This window comes from Labeo rohita, chromosome 18 (assembly GCF_022985175.1).
Source record: "Labeo rohita strain BAU-BD-2019 chromosome 18, IGBB_LRoh.1.0, whole genome shotgun sequence".
Taxonomy (NCBI): domain Eukaryota; kingdom Metazoa; phylum Chordata; class Actinopteri; order Cypriniformes; family Cyprinidae; genus Labeo; species Labeo rohita.
The window spans coordinates 28,120,426-28,135,088 of record NC_066886.1 but is presented as its reverse complement, the minus strand read 5'-3'; the positions used below and the strand labels follow the sequence as shown (position 1 = coordinate 28,135,088).

At 38.1% G+C, this 14,663-nt stretch overlaps 1 protein-coding gene across 1 annotated transcript in view; it reads right to left on the bottom strand.

Annotated features, from left to right (window-relative positions):
• dner (delta/notch-like EGF repeat containing) overlaps positions 1-14,663 on the bottom strand; it is a 41,529-nt gene that overhangs the window by 5,140 nt on the left and 21,726 nt on the right. The window contains exons 7-12 of the mRNA XM_051134604.1: positions 12,185-12,298; positions 8,228-8,458; positions 3,776-3,898; positions 3,589-3,702; positions 2,321-2,452; positions 1,398-1,644 (exon numbers count right to left, since the gene is read on the bottom strand). Coding sequence (XP_050990561.1) covers positions 1,398-1,644; positions 2,321-2,452; positions 3,589-3,702; positions 3,776-3,898; positions 8,228-8,458; positions 12,185-12,298 — 961 coding nt within the window. The remainder of the gene's footprint in view (positions 1-1,397; positions 1,645-2,320; positions 2,453-3,588; positions 3,703-3,775; positions 3,899-8,227; positions 8,459-12,184; positions 12,299-14,663) is intronic.

The following is a 14,663-nucleotide window of genomic DNA, read 5'->3' as shown; positions in this document are numbered from 1 at the left end:
CAAAGAACATCATCACTGACTAGCCTAGCGTGAGTTTATGCACTTTATTAGTACCCTAAGTGAATACAATTGTTAAATGGTTAGGGAGTCGGGCTTGTAACCGAAAGTTGCAGGTTTGAGTCCCAGGTCCGGCAAGGATTGAAGGTGGGGGGAGTGAATAACCAGCGCTCTCTCCACCTTCTATACCACGACTGAGGTGAGTCCCTTGAGCAAGGCACCGAACCCCCAACTGCTCTCCGTGTGTTCATGGTGTGTGTGTGTGTTTGTTCACTACTCACTGCTTAAATGCAGAGCACAAATTCTGAGTATGGGTCACCATACACTATACATTTGTGTTTATACCAGTGGCAAGTTTCTGAAGCATCCCAGAAGCGTCTCTCTGCACTGCATTGCTAAAGTTAGACGCCTAGTCTATTTGTGATGGATAATAATAATAATAATCTTATTTCGTCTTGCTATCATCAAAGGCATCAGCAACAGGCGATACCTCTGACAATTGTCGATACACGATAATATCGTCTATCAGCACAACCCTACTTCAAACGATCCCAAATGAGATTGTAAACGATCCCAGCTGAGGAAGAAGGGTCTTATCTACCGAAACAATCGGTTATTTTCATAAAAATAATACAATTTATACACGTTTTAATCTCAAATGCTTGTCTTGTCTTACTCTCCCTGAACTCAGTTTTTCTTGTCAGTTAGGGTATGTTGAAAAACTCCCATCTCATGTTCTCCCTCAACTTCAAAATTGTCCTATATCACTGTTTTACCTTTTTTGTTAAGGATGTTTGATCTTCTTTGCATGCTCACTTTGCAAAGACTGGGTCGGAACTTCTGCAGTGATGTAGGATGATTTTGAAATCATTTTTGAAGTTAAGGGAGAAAATACGATTGGAGTTTTTCGACATACCCTAACTGTCTTGAGCCAGGGAGAGCAAGGCAAGACGAGCGTTTGAGATTAAAAAGTATTTCAATTATATTATTTTTATGAAAATAACCGATCGTTTCGCTAGATAAGACCCTTCTTCCTCAGCTGGGATCATTTACATCCACATTTGGGAACGTCTGAAGCCGCATTTAAACTGCATTTTGCAAGTTCAAACTCGGCCCACAATATCAGTCCATTATATGGAGAAAAATGCTGAAATGTTTTACTCAAAAAACATAATTTCTTTACGACTGAGGAAAAAAAGACATGAACATCTTGGATGACAAGTGGGTGAGTACATTATCTGTAAATCTTTGTTCTGGAAGTGAACTTCTCCTTTAATCGTTTAATCGTTTATTCATTTTCTCATTATTGGAAAAAGCCGCACGAACATTCAAAACATGAGGCAAAATATCATCTTTTGTATTTAACAATGTTTCACAGGTATATAAAAACAATAGATCACCTTGCATGGCGAATGGAAGCGATAGCATTGCTGAAATCACTGTCAATACTGCGGCAGTTGTAAAACTCCTGGTAGGCATGACGGGACGACCCCTGGTACTCGATACGGCTAATGCGACAGATGCCAACGATGAGGATGATGAGCATCAAGACGAAAGCCACACACAGAGCTCCAATGATTATGTACAGAGAGTGACGTGGCATGTTTGTCAGCGAGTCGACCGGCTGAGCCATCTTCCACTGCAGATCTGAGAGAGAAAATGAACAGAGAAAAGAAAATGTGATTGGGTGTTATCAAAAGAAAAACTCGCCACTACGCCATGTGGCTGCTAAAGACTTGTGTTATAAAGTTGCTAGGGGGTTTTGGGTGAAAAATGTAGTTCCTTATGTTTACACCAGCAGTCTAGCTGATGAAATGCTTCAATAACAGGCACAGGCCAAGCATCAGCTATCAAGGACATACGGACATAAAAACGGTGGGGTTTCCTGAGAATCTCTGAATGGTGAGTAATTTCAGAGTCACAAGGCTCCGCCTCTTTGCACGTCACAGTTGTCCTGTCTCTCCCTGGTGCCATAATGATGTGAGCTGGCGGAGCGTGATGAGTTTCACAGGAAGCTAATGGTGCAGAGTCACGGCTGCCATAAAAAGCAGGAGCACGTCACTCCTCAGGGGAATTGCTTTCTACCCCTGTGCATACATAACGCTGTCCTTGAGGTCCAAGTTGTCACGGAAAAATGACTGAACTGCCACAAGCGGAACAAGAACACCACGTCCCTTTAAGTCGCTGCCCCATGAACAAATCATATTTGTGCGTTTTTTTATTTTTTTTTAAAGTATAAATAAATCATTCCTGGTGCATTTCTCTTCTCCTCTTTGGAATAACTGTGTACTGGGTGTAGGTCAGAAGACCAGAGTAAACTCACGGATCTCACAGCTTCCACCGACCCAGCCGGGAGGGCAGTGACAGGTGTAGCCGTTTGATTGGTCGATGCAGGTGCCGCCATGGTGACAGGGGTTACTTTCACACTCATTGACGTCAACCTCACAGTTCTCACCTATAAAAAGACAAAAAATATAGAATACAGACCTACCATCACCATTCCCCTCAAAATACACAATGACTATGTTTGGAATAGACAGTATAGATCAGGGGTGCCCAAACTCGGTCCCGAGTGCCCAAACTCGGTGTCCTGCAGAGTAATCAAGCAGGTGTGTTGTGGCAAGTTGGACCTAAACTCTGCAGGACACCGGCCCTCTAAGACCGAGTTTGGTTACCCCTGGTATAGATACTTAAAATAGTCTGCTGGTTACTGCATATGGTGCAGTGTTCATGTAAAACATTATAAGATCAAGTTATGTTGAACATAAAATATGAAATATATTTTGCATGTTTTATCCAAGTTGGGTGAAAAACATGTAAATAAATTAATTAAACAAATAAATACTACATCTAACTACAGGCAAAAAAGGGAAAAAATCAAAATAAGATTACACAAAATGAAAAGCTTATTACAATAAATATGTATTAAAATAAATAAAAATGATGCAAATAAATTAATTAAACAAATAAATACTACATCTAACAGTATAGCACTATAAGCAAAAAAGAAAAAAAAATCTAAATAAGTTTACACAAAATTAAAAATGATGCAAATAAATTAATTAAACAAATAAATACTACATCTTATAGCACTATAAGCAAAAAGAAAAAAAAATACATATTTTTAAAATAAATAAAAATTATGTAAATAAATTAAACTAATAAATACTACTTTTTACAGTATAGCACTATAAGAAAAAGAGGAAAAAATCTAAAAATGAAAAGCTTATTACAATAAATGTTTAGAAGAAATAAAAATTCTATAAATAAATACATCTAACAGTACAGTACTATGCCTTAATGTTTTTTTTTTTTTTTTTTTTACCTAATTTTTAGAAACTAAATATTTACCAAATAATACTTGACTTGAAATAATACTTTTTCACAGTATAAATTGGGACTTAATACATGAAAATATATAGCTGCCTTTTAAAATCCTTATCCCTTGCACAAGGATGATCATGTCTTGGGATCCGTGGCTTCTAAAAGACTGAAAATCCCTATGTATGAAGTATTAATATTGTAAAATGTTATTTGGAAATCAGCCAATGTCACATGATCATACAAACATAAACAAACAGTAATATTCACCCATATATCCTTGTGGACACACACAGGATGCGTTTCTCCCTCCACTCTCACAGTGTCCTCCATTCTGGCACCTGAGCTTCAGACAGGGGTCCTTATATATCTCACAGTGCTTACCTGAAATAACCCACATAACATTAATCCCATGTTGCTTAACTGACATTGTTTACTCCACGTGCATCAAACGCACCTGTGAACTGTGGAGCGCAGATGCACTCATAGGCGTTGATCAAGTCTCTGCATGTGGCGTAATTCTGACAGGGAGCTGACAAGCATTCATTATACTCCTCCTCACAGTACAGACCGTGATAACCTAAGAGAATAAAGAGAAAAACACACTATTATTGTTTGTGGCAATCAACAGCATGCCACAGACGTGGTCAACAGAGCTTAAACTGTATTTGACCTTAAATATTCCTGCATTTTGTCCACTAGAGAGCAGTGTTTAGTTGGGATTTATTGGGAGAGGTGGCCAGGAGCAACCTAATGACACTGATGACTGAGAAAATAAACTGGTGTGTTTCCATATTGCGCAGTGTTGGGGAGTAACTAGTTACATGTAATGGAATTACGGAATTTAATTACAAAATAAATGTAACTGTAATTAGTTACAGTTACTGCGAAAAAATGTGTAATTAAATTACAGTTACTTTTGAAAATGTTAATGATTACAAAGGGGGTTACATCTGAATTTTTTTCACACACACCCACATACAGATTTAATTGACTTTTCCAAAATTGCATTGACTGCTCTAAAATGAGACACCAATGTTTCAGGAGTTTAGGACACAGAATAGGACACATGCTTACTCTTAACTGTTTTATTTGGGGTTTATGCATATACTTTATTTTTTAAGATTAATTGTTTTTTCCAAGGCATTGTTAGATGCCAGTGTTTCCTGTCATAACTATGCAAACGTTTGATTTCAAAACCAGTATCACAGCTATTAAACTATTTCTTGTTATGATTTCAAATCTGTATTTAACCTCAGAATGATCTCAAAGTAAATAAGAGGTGTTAAGTCTGAATTTGTGTGGCTGTGCTTTAAATTAAATTATTACACGGCTCTGTGGAATGCTTGATTCTGATTGATCTGTCATGACATTCCAAGGTTGACATTCCATGTTATTCCCTGACAACAACTGGTAAAAGCTAATAACTCAGACTCATCTGGGCAACCTAAGTTTTTCTTGGTGGAAGCTTTGCGTTTGGTTAGCTAATGAAGTATTAAATCTCAATTCAATATTATGTGTACAATTTCTTAATTCTGTCAATTTGCCACTTGCTAGCAACTGATTTCTTTATGGAAGCTTTGTGTTCAAATATTTTAACTCAGATCAGTGTTTTGTGTCTAAAGTGGCAAGCAGCTGTGTAATAAGTGGGATAATGTACATCCAGCCAGTTGTTATTGCAAAATAAAGATGTATATTATCCCTTACTTATAATCTTAATTCAAGCGATAAAGTCTGACAGTAGTCAGTGTTGAGTGCTACTGTAAGGTTAACTCTGCCTAAAAAGATACCATCAACAAGTATCAATGATTTTCCAGTCTCTATAAATGACTCCTATCCCTTTGTCAATGTAAAATTATAGCATTTGCTTTTTTAAAATTTAGCACTGCAAGTCTAATTGCTTGGAATACGAACAGCACAAAGTTGAAGGTTAAAACTTGCAGTAAGGGATGTGATTAAATCGCTAACCATTAGTATGAGCAAAAAAAAAAAAAAAAAAAAAAAAAATAATAAAAAGATTTGACATTATGCGCACAAACACATTTCTCTCCAGAAGTTATCATTAATGATGAAAATGTTTTTATAGTCTTTTAAATTAGGGGGCGTTTAAACTTTTATGTGTTTTGGCCATTCACTTTTACAAAAACAGCTTTTTGGGCACCTGAAAACACAAACTTTGAAAATGAGTTCCGAAGGGCAAGTATTTCCATGTCTCCATGTCAACTAATAAAACATCAATATGCGAAAACAGTTACATCATGTGCATGTGTATTATGTATTCAGTCTATAGGTATGTGCCCAGGCACACAGTGTTCTTAGTCATTTTTGTGGATCCATGTGAACGGGCATTGGCCGCATTGACAAGTGCTTGTGTGAGAGAGTTATGAGAGGGTTATGAGCAACTTCAGTTTAGAAGAGGCCATAACTTCTTGAAAGAAATAGCGCAAACACTGGGCAAAAATGAAACTTTATAGAGTGCATGTGTCAACTGCTTGTGTTTGCGCATGTTATCAAATGATACAAAAAAAGTATACTTATTGGGTTTTAGAGTTGGGGGTATCTCATACAAGAGCTCATCAACATTTTCCGAAATTTCCAAATCTCGCATACAGCTGAGTTGAATTTTTTGACTGTGAAACAATGGGCCAAGCCACTGTTGCCACCTTGTGGAACAACGAATTTTAGAAAAAAAAAAAAAAACAATGCATGTACGAAGTTATGCCCCATTTCAGTTTATGAACAGTGCACGAATGCTTGGCATATGTGTACAGCCAATGTTGGCGTGCGCAAATAAAGGTGGTCAACACGTACTGTTTCTGTCCAGACTTTATCATGAATAAAATGTCTAAAACAACGGCCCCAGTGTGGCCACCTTGTGGACAAACTAAAAAAATAAAAATAAAATAAATATTCATGTGCAAGCTGCGTACAGAGTGTGTGCAGTATATGCATATTATGATAACTCCATTTGATAGTTGGCGGGAACACAAACGCTCAACATATGTACACTAGAAAGTATCATCCTTGTCCAGTGTCTGTGCTATTTCTCTCCAGAAGTTATATATGAAAAAATGTCTTTGTACTTGTTTAAACTAAAGTTACAGGTAGACATTGGATGTAAACTTTACATGGTTGTTTGCATATAATGTGTGTTAGCATTGTGTGGACACAACCACCCTACAATAATGAAAATTAATTTACTCCTATTTCTTTAATCTCCCCAAAACCTAAACAATCTCAATTATCAAGCCATTTTGATTTTCTGAGAAGTGTGACATCACACTGCTCAGGCCCCGCCCACAACTGCAGACTGTCACTTAAAAGTATATTTGCGTCCTCAGTCAGCTCAGTCAGTTGTACACTGTCTGCCATTTTCTTCATGGCAGACAGAGCTGTTTTTAACAAGGTAAAAAGGCCGTTGTTTTACGCAATTATTGAGATTTTTTTAAAGGGGTCATTGGACGGCTATTTTTCACAAGTTGATATGATTCTTTAGGGTCTTAATGAGAAGTCTATAACATACTTTGGTAAAAATTTCTTAGTCCTTTTTACCTTGTCAAAATTAGCCCTTTTTAGAGTGAGATGTTCTGTTGCTCTTTAATTGCTAATGAGCTCTGCTCACCCCGCCCCTCTCTTTTGTGGGATGACAAGCCGGTCTGGTTACTTTAGCCTCATTTAACTGTGAAACTTGTAAACTAGCACTTTATTTAGAAAGGCGATTAGCAAAGATGCATTAAAAACCCTTATACTCACTTCTGCTTTAGGTGAAGCTGGATCACGAATGATTCGCGCAAGCATAGATGCATGTAGATTGACTGTGGCATTTTCTTCTAAAATTAAAGTAACAAAACACTTCAATTGCTCAATCGGAGACATTCTTGTCTTCCCCTTTACCGGAGTCGACACAATGGCGGTTGGACTGTTCACAGCTCACTCAGGGCAGGTCTAAGGTAAGACGTTCGTGTGATCGTGGGAGCAGCCTTGGTCAGTATGATGTCACACTGACAAGAAGCCGAGAATGGCTTGATTTGAAAAAGGGGATATTACTTATAAAGATTAAAAAAATACCACTGGGTGGATTTTTATCATTATAGGGTGGCTGTGTACACACACTGCCAACACACATTTATGTTCATACAACATGTAAAAGTGAGTTTTGCATCCGATGACCCCTTTAATTATTTAGCAGGCATTTCATGAAGATCCTAAAGAATCATACCAACTTGTGAAAAACAGGCATCTGATGTCACCTTTAACACATTTGAATAATTGCTTGTCAAGACATGCATTTTTTGTTATTCTGTCTCCTTCGTTTCCTTTTTAACTGGAAAACAACAGTTCACACAAAATAATTAGTGCAAAAAAATTCAAGCTGCATGTGCTAGCTGAGCAAACATAGTGTATGTGGTTTGGGCTGCGTTTGTACAGTACATGCATATTATGCTGATAATGAAAATTGTCACCCACACTGTATGTAGAAAAAATAAAAAACAGAGTAAACTGTGCTGTACTTCACAAACATTGCTAATTAGTATCCCAGGCCCAGTATGCTGCCGTTAAATGATTTGATCATTTGTTTTGCTGAGGATCATTTTGTGTTTAGTGAGTGTGCAAAGCTCCCACCAGACTGGGTATTTGTCATCAGAAGTCTCATTCTCATAGCACAATCCCATGGAGCATTATTTGCAATCCCACCGGAGAAGGTTTAGGTCCCATTGGACACCTCTTATCAGAGCGGGGTGTTATCAGTGGACAGACTGATCCGGCTGCACAGCTGGTGCAGTCACACTTCACAGACAATGATGTCTAAGCACGCAATACACAGGAGGCAGTTGCCATGGCAACCAGACGGAGTTGGAGGGAGTGTAAGCGAGAGACACAGTTAGGAGGAAGCAAACGAGACCCTCACCTGGTACACACAGGCACCTATAACTAGTACCGACGCTGCGGCAGATGCCGTGAGCGCACGGGTTGAGGGCGCAGAAGTCCACTAGCTGGGCGCAGGTGGGCCCAGTGAAACCTGCAGGACAGGTGCAGCTGAAACCCAAACCAGCACCCTGTGGGGAGCAGCTGGCATTATTGTGGCAGGGCCCAGAAGCACAGGGATCAATCTTCTGCTCGCACATGGCACCCTGATACCCTGACAGAGAGAAAGAGAAAGAGGAAGAGACTAAGATGTGCAGTATTGCATAAAGAGACCAGTGTGTGTCTGATGCAGTTCATTTAATCAGAATCATTTAGCCTTCAACCTCAATAACCACTATAGGAATTTACAGACATGAAGAACATGAAACAACATTTTCAGTGAACATGAGCAAGATCTATTTGACAGACATTGCTAATATTTAAAGTCATAATGAAATGGAAGTAGCAACAGATCTTTTCTTCCATATTGTGACATACATCTGTCTGCAGAAAAATTATTTAAAAAGAAAAAATGCAGGGTGTTTGTTAATTGGACGAACATGAGCTTGCAAGGGTGGGTTTATGTGGAAAAATAGTCAAAGATTTTGGTCATAATGGCAGAGCTATTGGCTTACACAACTTCATATACAGATGAGTGACGAATTAAAGAAAAAAACCTGCATGAAATGTCTGAGTAATATGTTGGACCACCTGCCAGAGCAGCTTCAATACAATTTCCTGTTTCACAAATCTCTGGAAACTACTGGATGGATCACCATTGAATTCCCGAATTTAGCATTTTAATAGTGATGATGTTCGATTGGGTTAAAATTGTGGATTTTAATGGTTAAAAACATCTGTAAAAAGAGGGACTATATGTTAGGACAACCAGAATTCTGTATACAAGTGTGTGCTGTGTACTGTGTATGTTTGTTTTGGTGCATTTGTAGTCTCCTCTCTTAGTAACATGCACGCAACAGCAGATTACAAGCTTGGTGGCTATGATCCCCCCAATAAATGTCAATCACACACAGAGAAATAGAGCTCAGTGTGATGATCCGCCCACAGCTTCCCTTACGGAAGCGTTTTCATGCATTATCTTAATGAAACTCTCATAGCCTGACTGAGCCAACATGAATGTGCTTCACTGCCAGTATTAGAGGAATAGTTCACCCTAAAATGAAGGTGCTGTCATTATTTATTCATCCTCATCTTGATATTTGCTGTGGAACACAAAAGGAAAAACTATGAGAGGTCATATTGACCACTACTGTGAAGCTCCAGCAAAAAAACAACTTAACAGTCAAATGTACATGTAAGCTCAAATCAATGTCAATTTGGAAGTTTCATCAAAATACATCATTGTTGTGACCAAATCTCACTGACATCAAAAAGCACACAACTGGTCCCATATTTCATTTGAGAGCTTCATTGAAGGGGAAGATTTGCAGCAAATGACCTAAATTTTAGACTTTTCACACAAATTCATTGTATGGCTTCAGAAGACTTGGCAGACGCATGTGCATGAGTAATCTGGACTACTTTTATGGTGCATTTAAGTCAATTCATAAATGTGAACATTTCCAACTGTGGTTGTACAATAAATTGCTTTAAAAAAACATCCTATTGTGTTCCACTGAAAAAATACATTTTCATTTATGCATTCAGCAGACGATTTTATTCAAAGTGATTTAAAGTGCTTTCACACCTGTCTCGTTTGGAGTGTTTACTCACATGTGCATCACATTTGTGCTACACAATGCCACATTTATTAGAAAGCTAGCAGTAGGTAGAGCAGAGGGGAAACGCAACACTTTTTGCCCCCATTTTTCATGAGCTGAACTCAAAGATTTAAGACTTTTTCTATGTAAACAAAAGGCCTATTTCTCTCAAATTTTGTTCATAAATCTGTCTAAATCTGTGTTAGTGAGCACTTCTCCTTTGCCAAGATAATCCATCCACCTCACAGGTGTGGCATATCAAGATGCTGATTAGACAGCTTGATTATAACACAGGTGTGCCTTAGGCTGGCCACAATAAAAGGCCACTCTAAAATGTGCAGTTTTACCGTATTGGGGGGGTCCAGGGGGGTCAGAAAACCAGTCAGTATTGGGTATGATCACCATTTGCCTCACGCAGTGCAACACATCTCTTTCGCATAGAGTTGATCAGGTTGTTGATTGTGGCCTGTGGAATGTTGGTCCACTCCTCTTCTAGCTGTGTGAAGTTGCTGGAGACTGGCAGGAACTGGAACATGCTGTCGTATACACCGATCCAGAGCATCCTAAACATGCTCAATGGGTGACATGTCCGGTGAGTATGCTGGCCATGCAAGAACTGGGATGTTTTCAGCTTCCAGGAATTGTGTACAGATCCTTGCAACATGGGGCCGTGCATTATCATGCTGCAACATGAGGTGATGGTCGTGGATGGCACAACAATGGGCCTCAGGATCTCGTCACGGTATCTCTGTGCATTCAAAATGCCATAAATAAAATGCACCTGTGTTCGTTGTCCATAACATATGCCTGCCCATACCATAACCCCACCGCCACCATGGGCCACTCGATCCACAACATTGACATCAGCAAACCGTTCACCCACACAACGCCATACACGCTGTCTGCCATCTGCCCTGTACAGTGAAAACTGGGATTCATCCGCACCTCTGCCCTCCAAAGTGCCACAGTGAAAAGTGGTCGAGACCCCGATGAGGATGACGAGCATGCAGATGAGCTTCCCTGAGATGGTTTCTGACAGTTTGTGCAGAAATTCTTTGGTTATGCAAACCGATTATTGCAGCAGCTGTCTCGGTGGCTGGTCTCAGACGATCTTGGAGGTGAAGATGCTGGATATGGAGGTGTGGGCTGGGCTGGTGTGGTTACACGTGGTCTGCACTTGTGAGGCCGGTTGGATGTACTGCCAAATTCTCTAAAAAGCCTTTGGAGACGGCTTATGGTAGGGAAATGAACGTTCAATTCACAGGCAACAGCTCTGGTGGGCATTCCTGCAGTCAGCATGCCAATTGCACACTCCCTCAAAAATTGCAACATCTGTGGCATTGTTCTGTGTGAAAAAACTGCACATTTTAGAGTGGCCTTTTATTGTGGCTAGCCTAAGGCACATCTGTGCAATAATCATGCTGTCTAATCAGCATCTTGATATGCCACACCTGTGAGGTGGATGGATTATCTCGGCAAAGGAGAAGTGCTCACTAACACAGATTTAGACAGATTTGTGAACAATATTTGAGAGAAATAGGCCTATTGTGTACTTGTGTTCAGCTAATGAAAAATGGGGGCAAAAACAAAAGTGTTGCGTTTATAATTTTGGTCAGTGTAAAATTTGAATAGATGTTTTGGCCCTGAAATGCAGAAAAAGCTATTAACTGTCTCATGTGGTTGTTGAAATATTAAAAACTCTACCCTGAGCTGTAGCACACTAATTAAAAATGTGCTATTGGTGCCGCTTTTCTTATTGTTTCAGTGTTCCTTGTGTTTCCAGCAGTGGCTTACAGTGCCTGTTCACGCTGCAAGATTATTATTTCAGCCTACGAGTGCATTTCTGCACTAAAGTTCAAGGGACTATCAAATTTCCTTTCTTATCTGTTTCTAGTGCTCCTTCAGGAAGCAGAAGTGGTTGTGTCCCTGTTCTATCTGCTGACTGAGAGCGTGCCCTGGTTAGAGAAAGAGCCAGGGCTGAAGATACGGTCCTCCTGAGAGAGAGGGCGGCGCTGAGCTGTGTTTCACGATTAATTGGAAGAAAGGAAGAGAGTTTAAAATAAGCAACTCTCTGACACACTTAGAGAGAGCAAGAGGAGAAGGAACAGAAATAGAGCTCGAATCAGGACGATTCAAGCTTAACACACACATATACTTCCAAACATACACACTGAGACAAGCACACAACAGATTTGATCGTTTCAGACATGATTTCATGAGAGGAGGCTATTAATAAGTACCTTCAGTACAATAGCAGTGAGGTCCTTCCAGGCTGCTGGAGCAAGTGGCTCCGTTCCTGCAGGGTCCAGAAACACAGTGGTCCACCAATGACTGACAACGGTCTCCCTCAAAACCTAAAACACACACATACAGATTGTATTACAATCTAATTTTTTTTTGTAACACATTTGAATTTAAAAACACATTCAATTTGAATGCATCACACACACTAGAGCCTGACCAATAATCTCTTTAATGAATGATAATTGCTTTTCCTTAAATGAATCACGGTTTTGTGATCAGATCCGCCATTATTATAAATAAATGTGTTTAAAAAACATGGGTGAGCATTTGATAAAATGTGCTTGTCATTTGCTGCACATGCTCTATTCACCGTAAAAGACTAAAAATAGTATTGACAGCAGGTATTTATAACCTATTCCAGATGACAACCAAAACATTAATAATGTCATTTGAAAGGAACTGTAATGTAGAGCATTTAGTTTTTTTTTTTTGCGACTTCTGACAATGTATAATTGTTCCAGGGAACTATTGTTCTGAACACATCGGAATTTAAAAACACATTCAATTTGAATGCATCATACAAACTAGAGATCGGCTTGTAATCGGTGACCGATAATCACTTTTCCTTTATCCAGTTTCAGTTCTGTAATATCGGCTACACCGACAATGTATGACAATGTATAATTATTCCAGAAAACTAGTTGTGAACACATCTGAATGTAAAAACAAATTAAATTTTAATGAATCATAGTGATTAATCGCTTTGCTTAATCCAATATCGGTTTTGTAGTATCGGAAACACAGACAATGTATGACAATATATAATTATTTCAGGAAGGTAATTGTTCTGAATACGTCTGAATTTAAAAACAAATTCAATTTTAATGCATCATAGTGATTAATCGCTTTCCTTATTCCAACATCGGTTTTATAATATTTGATCCACCGACAATGTATGACAATGTATAATTATTCCAGGGAGTAGTTGTTTTAAACACATCTGAGTGACCGATAATCACTTTTTCCTTATCCAGTATTGGTTTTGTAGTATTGGATGTATAAACAGCTAAACAGGAATAAACAGGATAAACATCTTAAGTGACCTATAAATACTTTTACCTAATCCAATATCGGTTTTGTAATATCAGATACACTGACAATGTATGACAATGTATAATTATTCCAGGGAACTAGTTGTTCTGAACACATGTGAATTTAAAAATATTCAATTTTAATGTATCATTAATTAATTGGTTTAAGTGACTCATAATTTATTTTTCCTTAATCCAGTATCGGTTTTGTAATATCAGATCCACTGACAATGCATGACAAATATAATTATTCCAGGAAGTAGTTGTTCTAAACACATCTGAATTTAAAAACACATTAAATTTTAATGCATCATACTAACTAGAGATCAGCCGATAAACGGTTTAAGTGACCTATAATTACTTTTCCCTAATCCAATATCGGTTTTGTAATATCGGATACACCGACAGTGAATGACAATGTATAATTATTCCAGGGAACTAGTCATTCTGGACACATCTGAATTAAAAAAAAAAAAATCTATTATAATGTATCATACAAATTAGAGATCAGTCGATAATTGGTTTAAGTGACTGATAATTATTTAATCTAATATTGTATTTGTAAAATCAGTTCTGAACACATCTAAATTGAAAAACACATTTATTTTTAATAATTAAGTTGTGTTTGCATGATTTTTAAAGTAAGACATTAAATAAATATCAATTTTGCATATCATTTTACAGACATATAAATATGCAAACAATAGGCAAAAGCTGTATTAGTCAATCTCTAATACACAAGCAAACATATTTGGAACTTTTCTTTGATTTCTACTGTTTTTATATTGAGCATCCCCAAAAACTTTTTGCATTTTTAACTTTTTCATTTAGACATTATTTAGTATGTTTATTAAGCTCTTTTCCTCATTAGGTTGTCAGTGATTTCAGGTTTGTACTATCCTTGAGAGAACATTTGGTCCTTGTAATGTTGATAAAACCTGAATCACTCACACAAATAGCTCACAGTAAACAAAATCTGTTCATTTCCTTCAGAAAAAAATAGTGAAGAAAAAAAAAAGAGAAAAATTGAACAAAGCCTTCAGTTATAAACCAACTAGAATCAGTCGGCCAAAGCAGGTTGGCTGCTTTTCGTACAACACTCCTAATTAACATCATTTATGCCCTCCTGTGTTCTCCATAATCCTCTTACAAAAATGGACGGAACGGTAAACATGTTTGTTTGTGTGCTTGCGTGCCTTCCACTAGACCTGAACAGATATATGCCTTGCAATCAGCATGTCCATGACAAGATTTCTTAAAAAAGCCTAGTTGTTTCTTCTGGAAGGCTTAAATAACAGGTTTAAAATAATCTTAATTTACATGATCAAAGGAACAAATCCCTGACCTTCAATGTCTCTTGCGCAACCTTTCTTTTGTTCTTCAT